Source organism: Drosophila subobscura, chromosome E, assembly GCF_008121235.1.
Source record: "Drosophila subobscura isolate 14011-0131.10 chromosome E, UCBerk_Dsub_1.0, whole genome shotgun sequence".
NCBI lineage: Eukaryota > Metazoa > Arthropoda > Insecta > Diptera > Drosophilidae > Drosophila > Drosophila subobscura.
Window position 1 is genome coordinate 9,855,884 of NC_048531.1, and position 13,532 is coordinate 9,869,415.

At 47.7% G+C, this 13,532-nt stretch overlaps 1 protein-coding gene across 2 annotated transcripts; it reads right to left on the reverse strand.

Annotated features, from left to right (window-relative positions):
- Positions 1-8,085: 8,085 nt before the first annotated feature.
- LOC117891311 (protein kinase C, eye isozyme) lies at positions 8,086-12,610 on the reverse strand. Of its 2 annotated transcripts, XM_034796722.1 has the most exons (12): positions 12,606-12,610; positions 10,893-11,197; positions 10,547-10,578; positions 10,279-10,473; positions 10,088-10,216; positions 9,872-10,028; positions 9,582-9,810; positions 9,126-9,523; positions 8,865-9,066; positions 8,626-8,814; positions 8,415-8,555; positions 8,086-8,356 (listed from the first exon to the last, which is right to left on the reverse strand). In XM_034796722.1, exons 2-12 carry the CDS (start codon positions 11,165-11,167, stop codon positions 8,204-8,206), a joined length of 2,100 nt encoding a protein of 699 aa, XP_034652613.1. In that variant the 5' UTR covers positions 11,168-11,197; positions 12,606-12,610; the 3' UTR covers positions 8,086-8,203. The 2 variants fall into 2 exon arrangements, with proteins under 2 accessions (XP_034652613.1, XP_034652612.1); XM_034796721.1 differs by lacking the exon at positions 12,606-12,610 and having other exon boundaries at positions 10,893-11,211.
- Positions 12,611-13,532: the final 922 nt, after the last annotated feature.

Sequence of the window (13,532 nt, forward strand, 5' to 3'; positions counted from 1 at the left end):
GACTTGACACAAGCTAACATGTTTTGCTTGCTAACACGCCTTGTATGAGCATTTGTTTGCCCACAGCCACACACAAATAACGGTTCCTGCTCCACATCCACATCCACATCCTTCTGCCACTGCCATTTGCCTCATCCAAAGCCCTGGCACATCCTCTGCTTGTCCCATCATCTTTATCGTAGCTTTAGCCCCAGGGGCACTGTAGCGAGCGGAGAGCGGAGAGCGGAGCGGGAAGGGCACACTTGTATCGCATTGCCAGTGCCCACAACTATGTGTAGCGTTAAGGGTCTTCCTCCGCTCCGCATGTCATGGCATCCTTGTGCTGGTCTCCGTTTGCTTTTCCTTGCTCTTCCTTTCTGCCTGCCTCATTTTCATTTAATGTTTTACAGTTGAACTGTTGCTTTTCTCTCTCTCGTTCGCTGTTGGTCCCTTCCCTCCTGTTGCTGTTTCTCTTTGACGTTTCCGCTTTCTTTTGGCGCTTTCTTTGGGCTCGGGGCCTGGCCGCTTTCCCGCTTTCCCACTTTCCCACTTTCCCAGTTACTCGTTACTCATTTCCGTTTCCGCTTTGCCGGAGCTGTTGCCAACTGTTATTGTTGCCCTCTGTGCTGCTGCCGCTGCTGCACGCCTGAGAGCTGCCACCTGTCTCTTCCGTTTGCACCCTTCCCCTTCCTCCACTGCCTGCCTTTACGGTCCGTTCCGTTTTCTACTCAATTAACTCAAAAGTCGTTTATTTTGGCTGCTGCGGCTGCCCCTATAGATGGATAGTAATATGGCAAATATTGTGAAATTATTTTTTCTTGATTGGGATGCTGCTCGCTCCTTCACTCCTCTGCTCTTGCCACTCCGCCTTGCCGCACAGATTTAATATTTATATCGCACGCTCACTGATTTCGTGATTTTCAAGATTCTTTATTGATTTCCCCTCGCTGGCGGTGCGGTGCGGCGGGATCTTTGCTAAGGGGTAGAAAAGTTTGTTGTAGAATTTTCATTTTCGTTGGCAGCACGTTTTTGTACGTCAATTGTTGCTTCCCGTCTGTCAAGGACACGCGTGGTGGTCGCCCACTCTCGCTCTCTCTCTCTTTTCTCGCTGTTCATAAAAAACTTTTCTATTTCCGAAACGAACAACTTTCGCAGTGAAAGGTCGAGCGAGCTGTGGCCCTGCCCTGTCCCTTCTGCTGCCTTCATTTTCTTTTTCAATTGAGCAATTTCTGCCTATAAATGGCAAGCGGAACAAAGATGGAAAACAGAAACAAAAACAAAAAACAAAGAAAACCCACACTTTGGCTCTAATCTCCGCGCCTGCAGCTGATGCAGCCATCCCAGCCCCAGCCCCAGCCCCAGCCCCAGCCCCAGCCTCCGCCCCACTGCTGCTGACAGCTTTGATGACGACGATCTGGACTCATATTCAATCCAATTTAATGTTCACTTGACAGTTTTTCTAGCGTCTAGCAGCAATTTATTGGATCAACTTGGGAAATTGCTCTTTAAACGTTTGATGCCGAAGAAAATTAAAGATTATCTGCGATTGAATGGCTACAACTTTGTGTGGGGAAAATAAATCTTTAAAAGGAAGGAAATTATTCTAGAAAAACCTCTTAAGACACCTGCAACGAGCATTGAATCGTAATCTCCATTTCCCAAAATTTACATTGCTTTCTTTCTCTTTCTCTTTCTTTTGCTTATTTGCTTTTCCACCCTTTTCAGCTGCCTGCCAGCCTTTACAATTATGCCAAACAAATAGAGTGATTTTCCCGGTGATTTTCCCGGTGATTTTGCTCCTTGCTCCATTGCCATTTCCCCATCTATTTGTATTTGTCTTTACACTTGACCTTTTTGCCACTTCTCAATTTGGGTGCTTCTTTGCTGTCCTTCTGAGTTTGGCTCTTGATTATTTGCACGCAACATTAGCCGGGTGGCAGCTGGCCTAATGATTTGAATTTTGTTGCATGCCCGAGCCTCAAGTGCCACTCGCTAATTCGGTGTGGCACACATTTGTGTACATAATTCTCGGGAATTTCATCAGTTTCGTCACAACTTTCATTATATGACCTGAATTTTTAATCAAAAGGAATAACAGAGAGAACCCTGCGCACACACTCGTATTTTTGTATGGGGCACGTGTCGCGCCGTGTGAGTCGTGTGGCTTATTGGGAAGAGTCGTCGCTTATCCCCACTCACTTATGGCTGGCTCGTCTCTCCATCTCAAGCCCCCAGTGATATTACTCATAAGCTTTTCATATGGTCTATTGGCTTGTGTGCAGAAGATGTTCCCGCTCACGCAATTCTCCAGAAAATCAACCAAAAGGTACCGACTAGTCATTGCAGAGAAGGAATACATTTGCTAAGGGAATTTACGTTTATTATGTATTTATTTAACACAAGTCTGGAGTCTATACTCCTCTTCCTCTTCTTCCACTTTCTTGCTGATTTATAATAATTCCGCTTAAAATCTCCTGGATAAATGTAGCAGGAAGCCAGAACAATCTCTTTTCTCTCTGCTCATTTGTATGCAATACGCGTAACGCGCTCTCTCTCTCTCCCGACGACAGACCCCGCACCTCTTGCCACTGGTTTGCCATCCGCAAAATTGAAAAGAATTGTCTATCTTTCTGGCAGTTTTGTCAACGCAAAGTGGCAGCTGCCGCTCGGCTCGATTACTCGCAAGGTATGGAACAAGTGCACGGCGGGGAGTAATTAGCTGTGCTTGTCCCTGTCAATTTGGCAATAATGCGAATAAATTGTTTTGGTGGAGACTTTGAAAATGTATTGCGAATAATGCAAAATGTGTCTGGCATCATCAACGCTGTCTGCCACAGCAATAAACGGCAAACAATTGGCCACTTAAGCACTGGCAAAGGCAATGAGCAGCAACTGGAGCCAGCCAAGGTGCGAGTATCCCGTTATTTGTGTCCGTGCTCAAGATTGCCATTTTATTCTGCATGGCCCTGCCCCCTGCTGTGTTTTTTGGAATTTATGTGCGTTTTCATTAAAACATTTTCGAGTGTAAATGCTCACGTAACGGGTATCAGCATTTCCAAGGCATTTTCATTTAATTTCAGCATTTGCCTTTCCTGTTTTACTTTTTGTTTGATGTGTGCCAAAAAGATCCTGGTTTTTGCGCTTGATTAAGCTTTGGTTATACTCGCTTCGATGCTGCTGCTGCTGCAGTGGCTAACAAATTAAAGTGCTTCGTACGCGTGTGTTGTTCGACTGATAGTTGGGTGCTGGGATCTGCACGTTGATACCCTAAAACTTGTATTGGTGTGTCGCATTTGTGACGCTTTGGCGTAGCCTAAGCCACCCCGGGCATGCCGACACGTGAGCAATCAAAATGGAATAAAAGCAAAGCAGTGATAGGAAGAGAAGAGCGAAGCGGACCAGAACTTTGCTTTGATGCAAGCTAAAACAGAGAAGAGCAGCGAAAGAGACAGCTGCAGCGGCAGCGACTGCGGCAGCGACAGAGACTGCTGTAGCGACAGAGACAACGGCAGCTGCAGAGCAGAGCACACTTTCACCGTTAGGTGGGATACAATCAGATGAGCAGAACACACTCTCTCCCTCTCGCTCTCACAGACACAGCGCGTCCAGGGGCTGCGCTTTTAAGCTGCACTGAAGCGTAACGAACGCAACGACCGAGAGTGCAAAAAGGAAGCGAGAGGTGTGCATTGGGAGAGCGAAAAGCTGGAAGCAGGAAGAAGCGAGAACTGTGCAATGCAAGTGAAAGAGGGTGCGAGCGGGCAGACAAGCGACCGACTTAAGCGACTTACTTTGTCTATTTTATTGCACAAAAGCCTTTGTGATGCGCAACTTTTTTATCTGTTTTATACACTACACCAAAGAGCATAGGCATGTAAGAGGTTGGGTTGAAACTCTACGTGTAAACCATAAATCGAAAGGCCACAATGGGTATCAAAAGAGTATCAAATGTCTCGGTGTATGAAACAACGTTTATATTGCCATTTTTATTTTTATTGTAGCTTATAGCTTGATGCAGCGGGCTGCGCCATAAATTCCTTAGCTGCGTGTGTGTCGCTCCAACCCCGCGACAGCCGCTCTCCCTCTCTCGCTTTCACACTCTTCGCCGGCATCATTTATTAATTAGAGCACGAGAGCTCGCAACGCGACTAAACTTTGGCCATATCGCTCACTGAATAACCAGCGCGTGGCTGCTCTGTGGACAGGGATACGAAGGCAGGTGAGAGCCGAGAAAATCGAGAAAAATCCTTGAAGCGTGTGTGTGGCAACTATAGACATTAAATATGTGCATATGTGTATATGGTATATCCTCTAGCCCCGTAGGATAGTGAAAGTTTGTGGATTCAGCTTAACATTCGAACGCCTGGGACTCCGACTCGAATGGATCTCCACCCACCTGTGCCGGACCTGTGGCATCGTATCGTCCATTTAGTGGAACGGAGTTCTGTATAATTATTTCATGCTGCTGTTTGCATCGGGAATAGCCAACCCAAAACGCCACTGAACCTGGGGAGCCAGCCCAACATGCATGCCAAATGTTTGCGTTTCACTCTCTGTGTCTGTGTGAAACTTTTGCGGCGTGGCCACAGAGTCGGTTTTAAAAGGGGAAAACCTAGGGGCAAAAAAAAAATAGTTGAAGAGTTTAAGTTGGACAATCCCAGTTTTCATTCGGAATTCCCTTTTCAAAAGAAATTTCACCCTGAAGCTGCTGCCGCAAAACTTGGACAAAAGCACTTCCCTTTTGCCATACGCCCCTGGCCACACTTAACCATCACGTTTGGTCTATAAAACCAGCTTTTTTCCCTGTGTGTTTTCCCATATGCAAACGTCTCTCAACGTTCGAATATACAGTGTGGAGGAGAGAGAGGCAGATACCTACATATGCACATATCCATGTTTGTGTGTGTGTGTCTTGTTTGTGTTTATTAGTCGCCTGTGTGTCTGGATTGATGGCGTGTGTCAGCAGCCGTGCGAATACGCTTTATACGAGAAACAACCTTTGGTCAATGCTGCACCAAGTCTTTAATATGTTTTGAATATTGAAAGTGAAGTCCTTTCCGGACTGTTTAAACTTTAAAGCATTCTTTAGCATCTCTGCATTGATTTGGTAATTGCTGCTGTTAGAAATAAGGTTTGGCAATTGACTTAAATTTTGGCCAGGAAACTTTTCTAGATGGACTTTAATCTTTAATCTCCGATCGCTTCTATCCCACTCCATTCGATCGCATACGACACTCCGGGGGTGACCTTTCGCCGTATTGCCACAAACACAAAACATTCCCTCCGTGCGTAAGTGCTTTCGCCATAAAAACTGATCACTTCTCTCTCTTGTGGGCAGGGCAGTAAAAGTTTCACGCCTCGCTAGAGCACACTACGCTCTATGTTCTTTTATTGTCCAACCATTTGAAATTTGTTTTTATTTGTTTACATTTTTTATTTTTTTTGGGGTGCTGCGAGTCCCCGGTATTATGCAAAAAATGTGAGCGACATTTCACTGCTCAAATGGCATGCTCAACTTATGGGTTACATTTTCAGGGGCGCTTCAGTGCTGTTGTAATTTATTTGATTATGGGTGGAAATGGAAATGGAACGGAATGCCAGCTGTGGAATGTGCTCCTCATAGTTTGTCTTTGCAATTCAGGAACTGAGAGAGAAAGCTGAGAGTCGCTGCGAATAGTTCTTCATTTGATGTCGCTCCATGCTCCGCCCGGAAATTGTTGCCTGCACTTTGCATCTGGGCGACTGCCAAATGGCAAACAGCTGTGAAAAAGCTACACAAAGCGAGGGGGACAAGTATAAAGGCAAACAAGGACATGCAGACCCTAACGCTGGGGCAACAGTTTGTTTGTTTAAGTGCTGAAAACTGGCGCCACGTGCAGCCCGAACAATTCCACGGGCAATGTTTGCATTGTAGATGAGCAGAGGTTGTCCCACTCCGTGGAGGATGAGGAATGCAACAGGAGTGCGGAATAATCCCACCTGGGAGTCGCTTTAAATATTTAGGCAGGCCATGAGACTCACTTAGCTGATAAATCCCCGGCTTTCCATCCCAGCCACAACTGGGGAACGCTCTCAACAATGAAATTAGGCAAAGGCGAATTGGATACCCATGCCGGACATCGGCCACACCATCACGCAGACCAGGACAGTCAGGCAGCAAGCATCACGCAGCTAATTTGGGACAATATTTTGCGGCTTTTGTGGTTTTTATGGGGGAGCAGACCATATGCATGTCACTCCCAGTGAGTGCCACAGAATGCGAGTGGAGTGGAGTGGCATCCAAGTGCCAGAGCAGTTAGTGGCAGCACAAAAAGTGGCTGAGGGTAGGCGGCAAATGGAGCACGCAAGGCAGTCCGCATTCAGTCCGGGTGCTCAGGCGGAAACGGAAGTGACAGTGTATGAAAAAGACAGATAGCAACGCAATGAGTGAGAGGGGGTGGCACTGGTAAGCCACCGCAGGTATTAGGGGGAGTACAAAGTACGCAGACATGAATAAGAAAAACACTCAGCACAGCGTAGCAATTTTCATCGTTATCAGCACATAACAGCACATAGATGGAATGAGTACATACATTTTCAATGTACTTCTGATGAATTTAAGCAACAGGAAAATGTCTTTAAATATTTAAATAACGGCATTCCAATCCATTCCCAACTTTAGCGACTGAACGAAGGTTTGTTATTGAAAAGTGGTATAAGAAATCTTACCTTTCGCCTCGTGAAATTCAGTTTTTTTTTCCGATCTAATCCAATTGATTTATAAGCTGACAATTTAGCCACTCGACGACATTTTTGCAAGGAAAGTACCTAGCCGGCGGATGGCATCAAGGCCTAGGAAAAACTATGCCAAGCGGCGGGATTCCTTTAAGCTGCTGCTGCCTGCTCCATTTTATTACACTCTGAATATATGGCGACCCACCGCCCGCTTGACCATTATTTATATTGTGTTAAGCACTTTAGTACATCCTTATGCGCTGTGCTGTTCCGTTGTCCTTTGCCGAACCCCCGACAAGGCCAAACACCACCACCACCAACCAGCCTTAGCCACGAGCCAAAAAGCGGACACCAAAGGCACATGTTGCGGTGGCGATGGCACAGAAGGATGTCGATGACAGCAGCAGGAGGAGAAGGTGGAAGGTGGAAGGTGGAAGTGAATGAGAAGCAAAGGAAGAGCACAAGGACAGTGCAAGCGAATGTCTGCATCGCTGAGCGGGCGACCCACAGACCCGAGGACATGGCCGGAGACATTGGAACGTGTCTAAAAGCCGTGAAAAGTGCACGTAAACCTGCAAATTGCCGCTAATAGAGTGCAAACAGTTGACGGCGGATGCGGATGCGGATGCTGTTGTACCCAGTGCAAAGGGAAGAGCCATTGAAAGCGGAAGCTGCGATTGATGGAAATTCACTTACAAAGACCGAGCAAAACTTCCACCAGACGGAAATTGCATTCACTGCGGACTCAGCTCCTGATTAGATGAGGCCTCTTAATCAATATTGCAAATATCCTGCTGCCTGCCATCAGCTGTGACGCAGTAACGAGAATATTTGGGCAAAGGAACCGCAGAGCTCCATTCCGCCTACAGCATCGTACTCTGTGTGCCATAGTTGAGGTGCCAAAAACGATTTTCGAAACAATTTTACGCTCTGCGGCTGGCAGGGCCAAACACAAATTTCATTAGAGCCACCGAGAAACCCAAGTTCAAGGCAGCAAATGGCAAAGGAGCAACAAGTTATCGGGTTTGCCACTGCCAAAACTTCAATGTTTAGTTTTGCATTCGCGCTGCTTTGGTTTGTTTTTGCTACCCTCTAATTACTGCTTTAAAAGTCACGGAATGGAGCTGCTCTTGGAGGGGCACACGACCCAAGAGAGGTGAATTTCGCTCAAGGTAGAAATCATTCCCCTCCAAGCAAAAGAGCGCAAAGGCAGCTTTCGCTCTTTCCTGGAACCGCATTTGTTTTCGTTTACTATCTGGGCCTTAGCTCTGCTGCAGTCCCGTTTAACATTTGCCAGCAGCAACAGCGAGAGAGAGAGAGAGAGAGGCGAGGCAGAAAGCTCAGTTTTGTGAACAGCTGAAAGCTCCAAGTTCGACAGCAGACAGCCAACGCAGCTTGCCGTAAGCTCTCAGTGGGAATTTATTTATATCTGCTATCCATAGTTGAGGCTAAGCTTTCAGCTTTTATCCGTTACATCCTTCTTCCTTCAATGAAAAGCTTTTTAGAACAACTTTTAGAGTATGGTTATAAACTCGGGATTCATGTAGGAGAACCCTATGAAATCGTTTTGGTCCAGATTCATCATGAAGAGCTTGTCGGTTGGTGTCAAATCCGTTTTCTCCTTGGTAAAGGCCTCATCAAAGTTGCTTATGTCCTTGCGATGTTTCTACAAGAATAAACAAAAGTCATGGCTGGTCATGGGAATCCTCAAAGGAAGGACCTACAATTCGGGGCACAATGGGTGGCTCCATTTCACCCGCCTCCGCCTTTTCCCAATCGATGCTGTTGAAGAAAGGATGCGTGGTTATCTCCTGCCTGGCATATTTGCCAGCGCCCAAGCGATTGTTGGGCTTCTTGGCCAGGAACTAAGCAAAAGGGGTGAAAATCAAGAAAATTGATACACAAACATTAAGCAGAGATATTTCCTATACTAACACTAGTTATAATATCCATGGCATCCTGTGTAAAGTGCTTGGGGAACACGGCCTTCTTCTCTTTGATGTTTCGAAAGACGGTGGACTCATCGTCCCCCTCGAACGGCGACTGGCCGGCCATGAACTCGAAGAGCAGCACCCCATACGCCCACCAGTCGGCGGTTATGGAATACGGCTCACAGCTGACAATCTGCAAGAGGATATTAGGGATTGGGCATTAGGATATTAAGGCGTACGCACCTCCGGTGCCATGTACATGGCCGTGCCACAAAAAGTGCGCGTTGTCTCGCGCTCCGTGACGCCCGCCTTGCTCAGGCCAAAGTCCACCAGCTTCACATGCCCCTCGGCGTCCAGCAGAATGTTGTCCAGCTTCAGATCCCGATAGATGATGTCACGTTCGTGCAGAAAGAAAAAGGCAATGGCTATCTCCACGGCATAGAAACTGCAACGAAAACTCAATCAATCTTGCTTCAATCTGCCAGCTCTCTGGTATCCACTCACATGGCCACAGACTCCTTGAATCTGCCGTACTGCTGCATGTGGTACATGAGATCCCCGCCCTTGCAGTACTCCATGACGAAGAACAGACGATCCATGGTCTGGAAGCAGGAGTGCATGGAGACCAGGAAGGGCGGACGACCGGACAGGGCCAGTATGCGCTTCTCGTTCATGGGCAGCTCCATGTCGTCCGTCTGGATGATGACATCCTTGCGGAGCACCTTCACCGCATACAGCTCGTCGGTGCCGCGTCGCTCGGCCAGCAGCACTTTGCCGAAGGAGCCCTTGCCAATGACCTTGACAAAGTTGAAGTCAGCAGCGCGGATCATGTCGCGCTTGCTCATGTTATGGGGCATGTCCTTGTTGTCCATGCGACGCTTCTCATTGGGTCGACGATCGTGCTGTGGAGTGGAGGGAAAATCCTGTAGCAAAGACTAGGGATTTCGGGCTATAACGAACCTTCACTTCATCGCTCAGGCGTGCCATATCATTGATGGCATCCACACAGGGAATGTTGTAGTGCTCGCCCTCCACCTGGCAGAGGAACTTGTACCAGCCATCGACGGGCTCCTTCTGCAGTTCGTCCATGCTGAACGAGAAGGAGCCCATGAAGTCGTTGCGCGAGGTGCGATCCCAGTCCCACACCTCGATGAGCAGACGCTTTTCGCGGTCCTGCGGCTGCAGCTCACTGTCGGACATGAGAGAAATTCAGTTAAAATTTAATGGCAAAGTGCAGACTGAAAACGTACAAAGTGAAAGTTTCATTGAAGACCGGATTGAGGTTCTTCTGGATGGTCTTGGTCTTCTTTTTGGACTTTCCCGAACGATCCGGATGCATTTGGACCGCAATGTACGGATCGCTGAAGCCATTGGTGTCCATGGGAATGAGATTGGCTGCCTCCTTGACTGTGGGGAATCTTAGAGTAAATTTATCTTCGAGCAAAAGTCAGGCTATCGCGACTCACTGTCCACTTTGAGGTTGTTCCCCTTGAGCTCCACGTAGAGCAGCAGCCGGCCACGCACCTCGCTGATGTCCGCGCCGCACATGGGTGGCACCTTCTCCTGGCACACATGATGCACATTCAGGTTGCAGTCTAAAGGAGTGGACACGAGAGCCATTAGCGAGGGATCCACACGACTGTTGACGCCCACTCACTCTCGCACTTGACTCCCTGATGGGCCACGCCGTGCAGCAGCATGCCGCACTCGTCGCAGAAGGTGGGCGTGGTGTAGGTGGTGGAGATCCAGCCGTGCTTCACTTTGGCACAGTCCGCATCGAAATCCGTGTCCTTGCCGGGGCACTTGAACACCACAAACTTGCAGCACTTTTGGTGTATGTTGAAGCGGCACTCTGCACGGGAACACGGACAGGCAACTCAATTAGCAACGCTCTCTGCATTAGGCGCAGCAACAACTTAACCCACCCTCGCACTGAAAACCCGGCTTGCCAAAGCCCCTAATCCCATCCAAAATCCCGTCCACGGATGCAGCGAGGCGCAGCGCAAAAAACAGAAACGAAAACAACGAAAACAACGAAAAATTGTGTCAACCAGCAGAGGCGCTAATTAAATTAAAGAGCGCTGAAAAAATGTACAGCAACAAAAGGGATCTGGCTGCGGGGCAACGAGACTTGGAATACACGTGCAGAGGAAGACCTAAATCGGGGTTTAAATCTTTCCATCTCAGAACAAGTCTCGACTGTAAATTGAAATCTTTTGCAGCCCCAGCAAGTGTATTCCAAATGGTTTCCAGCTGCACTGGCTCGCTCACCAGATGAAATCCTTGCAGTGGCCACAGTAGGTGGGCTGCTTGAAGAAGCGCACCCCGAAGCGATGTCCGTTCACAATCTCCTGACCCTTGCGCTTCATGGCGCCCTTCCGCAGGCGATTCTTCATGTAGTTTACAACATTGGCCTCGCCGACAATTTCCAACAGATTGCCAGGACCCTTGCCGGCAGGTGCCGGAACAACTAACGGTGCGGCGGCAGCAGCAGGTCCTGACGGCAGCACAGTGGCCCCAGGCGTTGCAACAGCAGCGGCAGCCATTGGCAAGGATGCAGCAAAGGAGACAAGACACTAATCTGGTTTGGGATACCGCGCGAAGTGGCGACCGTGCAGCAACTGAACCGCGTGGTCAAGCGAAGACTCAGAGCAAGCGGCGGGGCAAGCCAACAAAGTGCCAAGACAGTGGGAAGCCCCAAGAAATGAAACCCATAAAGTGCAGACAACATGTCGGATAACAATTAATCCTTTGTCCATATAGTGTCTGAGCTGCCAACGAACTTTGCAGCCATTTTGGGACTCTCTCAACTAATGTCAAGCTGTTTTTGGGTTCCATAACTGATTAGCTAAGGAAATTGGGTTAATGTTTCATCAGAGATTGTTCTAGTCAATCCGTTCACTCATCATTACACCAATTATTCCCCGCCCCTAAACGCCACCCAGCTCCCCTGGCAACAATCGAACTGCGAACTGAGGCCCCAAGTGCCATCTTGTGTCTTGTGTCGCTCTCTCTCTCTCTCTCTCTCTCTCTCTCTCTCTTTGTGTTGAGGGGCCCTTGTGGCAGTGATAAGTGTAAACAGTTTGGGTAAGGTCAAGAGGGTGCTTACCTATAGAGAGGCAGCAACAGCAACACCAACGTCTGCAACTGCATCATCAGCTTCAGGACGAATGCAGTGGAGCATTGGGGGGGTCGTCGGGTGGTCGTGTCGTCGTGTGACGTCAATGGCTGGACCAGCAGCTGGTACTCAGTGGGTCAGGTCTTGGTCTCGGGCAGCTTTTATTTCTATCTATAGATATACAAGTGTGTGTGTGTGTGTGTGTGTGGTGTGTTTGTGTGTGTGTTTATTTAGTCATTGTTGATTAATTTATGCAACGTTCTGTGACTCTGAATGTGCAGACCACCCTGTCTTTTGTGCTTGTTTTAGTGCAGCTCTAAAAATAGAAATAGAAAACGCAAGAATTGAGCACAAAGTGCAGACAGGACATGGAAGGACACACACTGAGACACACACACACAGAGACACGTGCAGCACAGGGGAAAACAAAGCTAAAAGCTTCTGAAATTCAAACCAAAACATTTTGTGACGTTGCAAAACGGAATATGAGTAGGGCGAGGGGGGGGCTGAGAAAAATGCATTTAAGCGCAAATGAGAATGGAAAGCGTTTGTCAGCAAAACAAACAAAACGGCAAATGTCATTAGAGCAGCGTCCAAGTCAATGCTTCAGCTTCAGCCTCATCTGCCTCACTATTTCTTCGTGTATCTGCGGACTGCCACTGTGCGCTTCGAAGTGCACTCAGCGGCTCGACAAATATGCACTCGGAGATGGCGGCTCACCTGTCAGGCAGGGGTGGGGAGCGGAGGACCCCCTCGCAAATAGATTTCGTTGCCGTAGCAGCTTTTGGTTTCAATTTACGTCATCATTTCCATGGCGTCGCCAAACAGTTTGTGCCGCCCTCCCCCTGCCCACATTTTGCCCTTACACGAAAGCAGGCCAAGCCAAAGAGACGGAGAACCAGAGAGCCACAGAGACAGAGAGAGCGAGAGCCAGAGAGAGCGAGCGCCAGAGAGAGCGAGAGCGAGAGCGAGAAGTATAACAGTTTGCATTTGCGTTTTGCTTCCAGTAACGGTTGCCACAATTCGGTTCTCCTCCTGCTTGTCCTTTTCTTGATCGCCATTTTCCTTGGACATTTATTTTTCGATTCCCGAAACAACGATCGAGATTTCAGGGAGTTCTTGGTGGCGACTCAGAGGCAAAAGTAGGTTTTAATAGAAGCGGAGAGACAACAAATGACTGATATTCCAGCTTGAACTGGTGTATTATTTGACTTTTCATTGATTTCTATTACTTTTGCTACGTTTTGCTTGCCTTGTTGCCTCCCACTTTTGGCAATTAGTTTAGCTGCTTGTTGTTTTTGCTGCAGACCTGCGCTCTTGACAGCTATTGAACTGCATCGTAGCCGAAATGAGTGACAACTAGAGAGACAGATTAAACACGAAACATTTCAGTGGAAAAGACATCAAAACTATTTTTTGATCAGTAAAATGCGAGGTCAAAGTTCTATGCAAATTATTTCCCAGCAGCTGAAGATCTAATGCCATTGAAATTAGCTGCCAAAATCTTTGATATTTATTTATTTAAGTAACTTAAAGTGGCAAATGACCATACATTTTGCATTGATCCTTAAACAATAGACCACTGCCTACCCCTGCTTCCCTTTAGAAATGCTTGCCAAAAAATGTGCACGTAAGACTAAATATTTACAGCTACCGTCCATAAATTTATTGGCGGCAACACCAATCGGACACTGTACGTGGTAAAAACCGCAGCAATTAGCCGAACAAGAGGCAAATGGCCGACCACAATTAACAGTGGCTCGTAAAATTGAACGGACACAATTGTGTGAGCG

Excerpts from the sequence above, each read along its gene's own strand:
- LOC117891311 (XM_034796722.1), bottom strand. The coding sequence starts at position 11,167 with ATGGCTGCCGCTGCTGTTGCAACGCCTGGGGCCACTGTGCTGCCGTCA. Across the intron at positions 10,029-10,087 it reads GAACAACCTCAAAGTGGACA|TCAAGGAGGCAGCCAATCTC; the intron begins GTGAGTCGCGAT and ends GATTCCCCACAG. Across the intron at positions 8,357-8,414 it reads CACCCATTGTGCCCCGAATT|AAACATCGCAAGGACATAAG; the intron begins GTAGGTCCTTCC and ends TTATTCTTGTAG.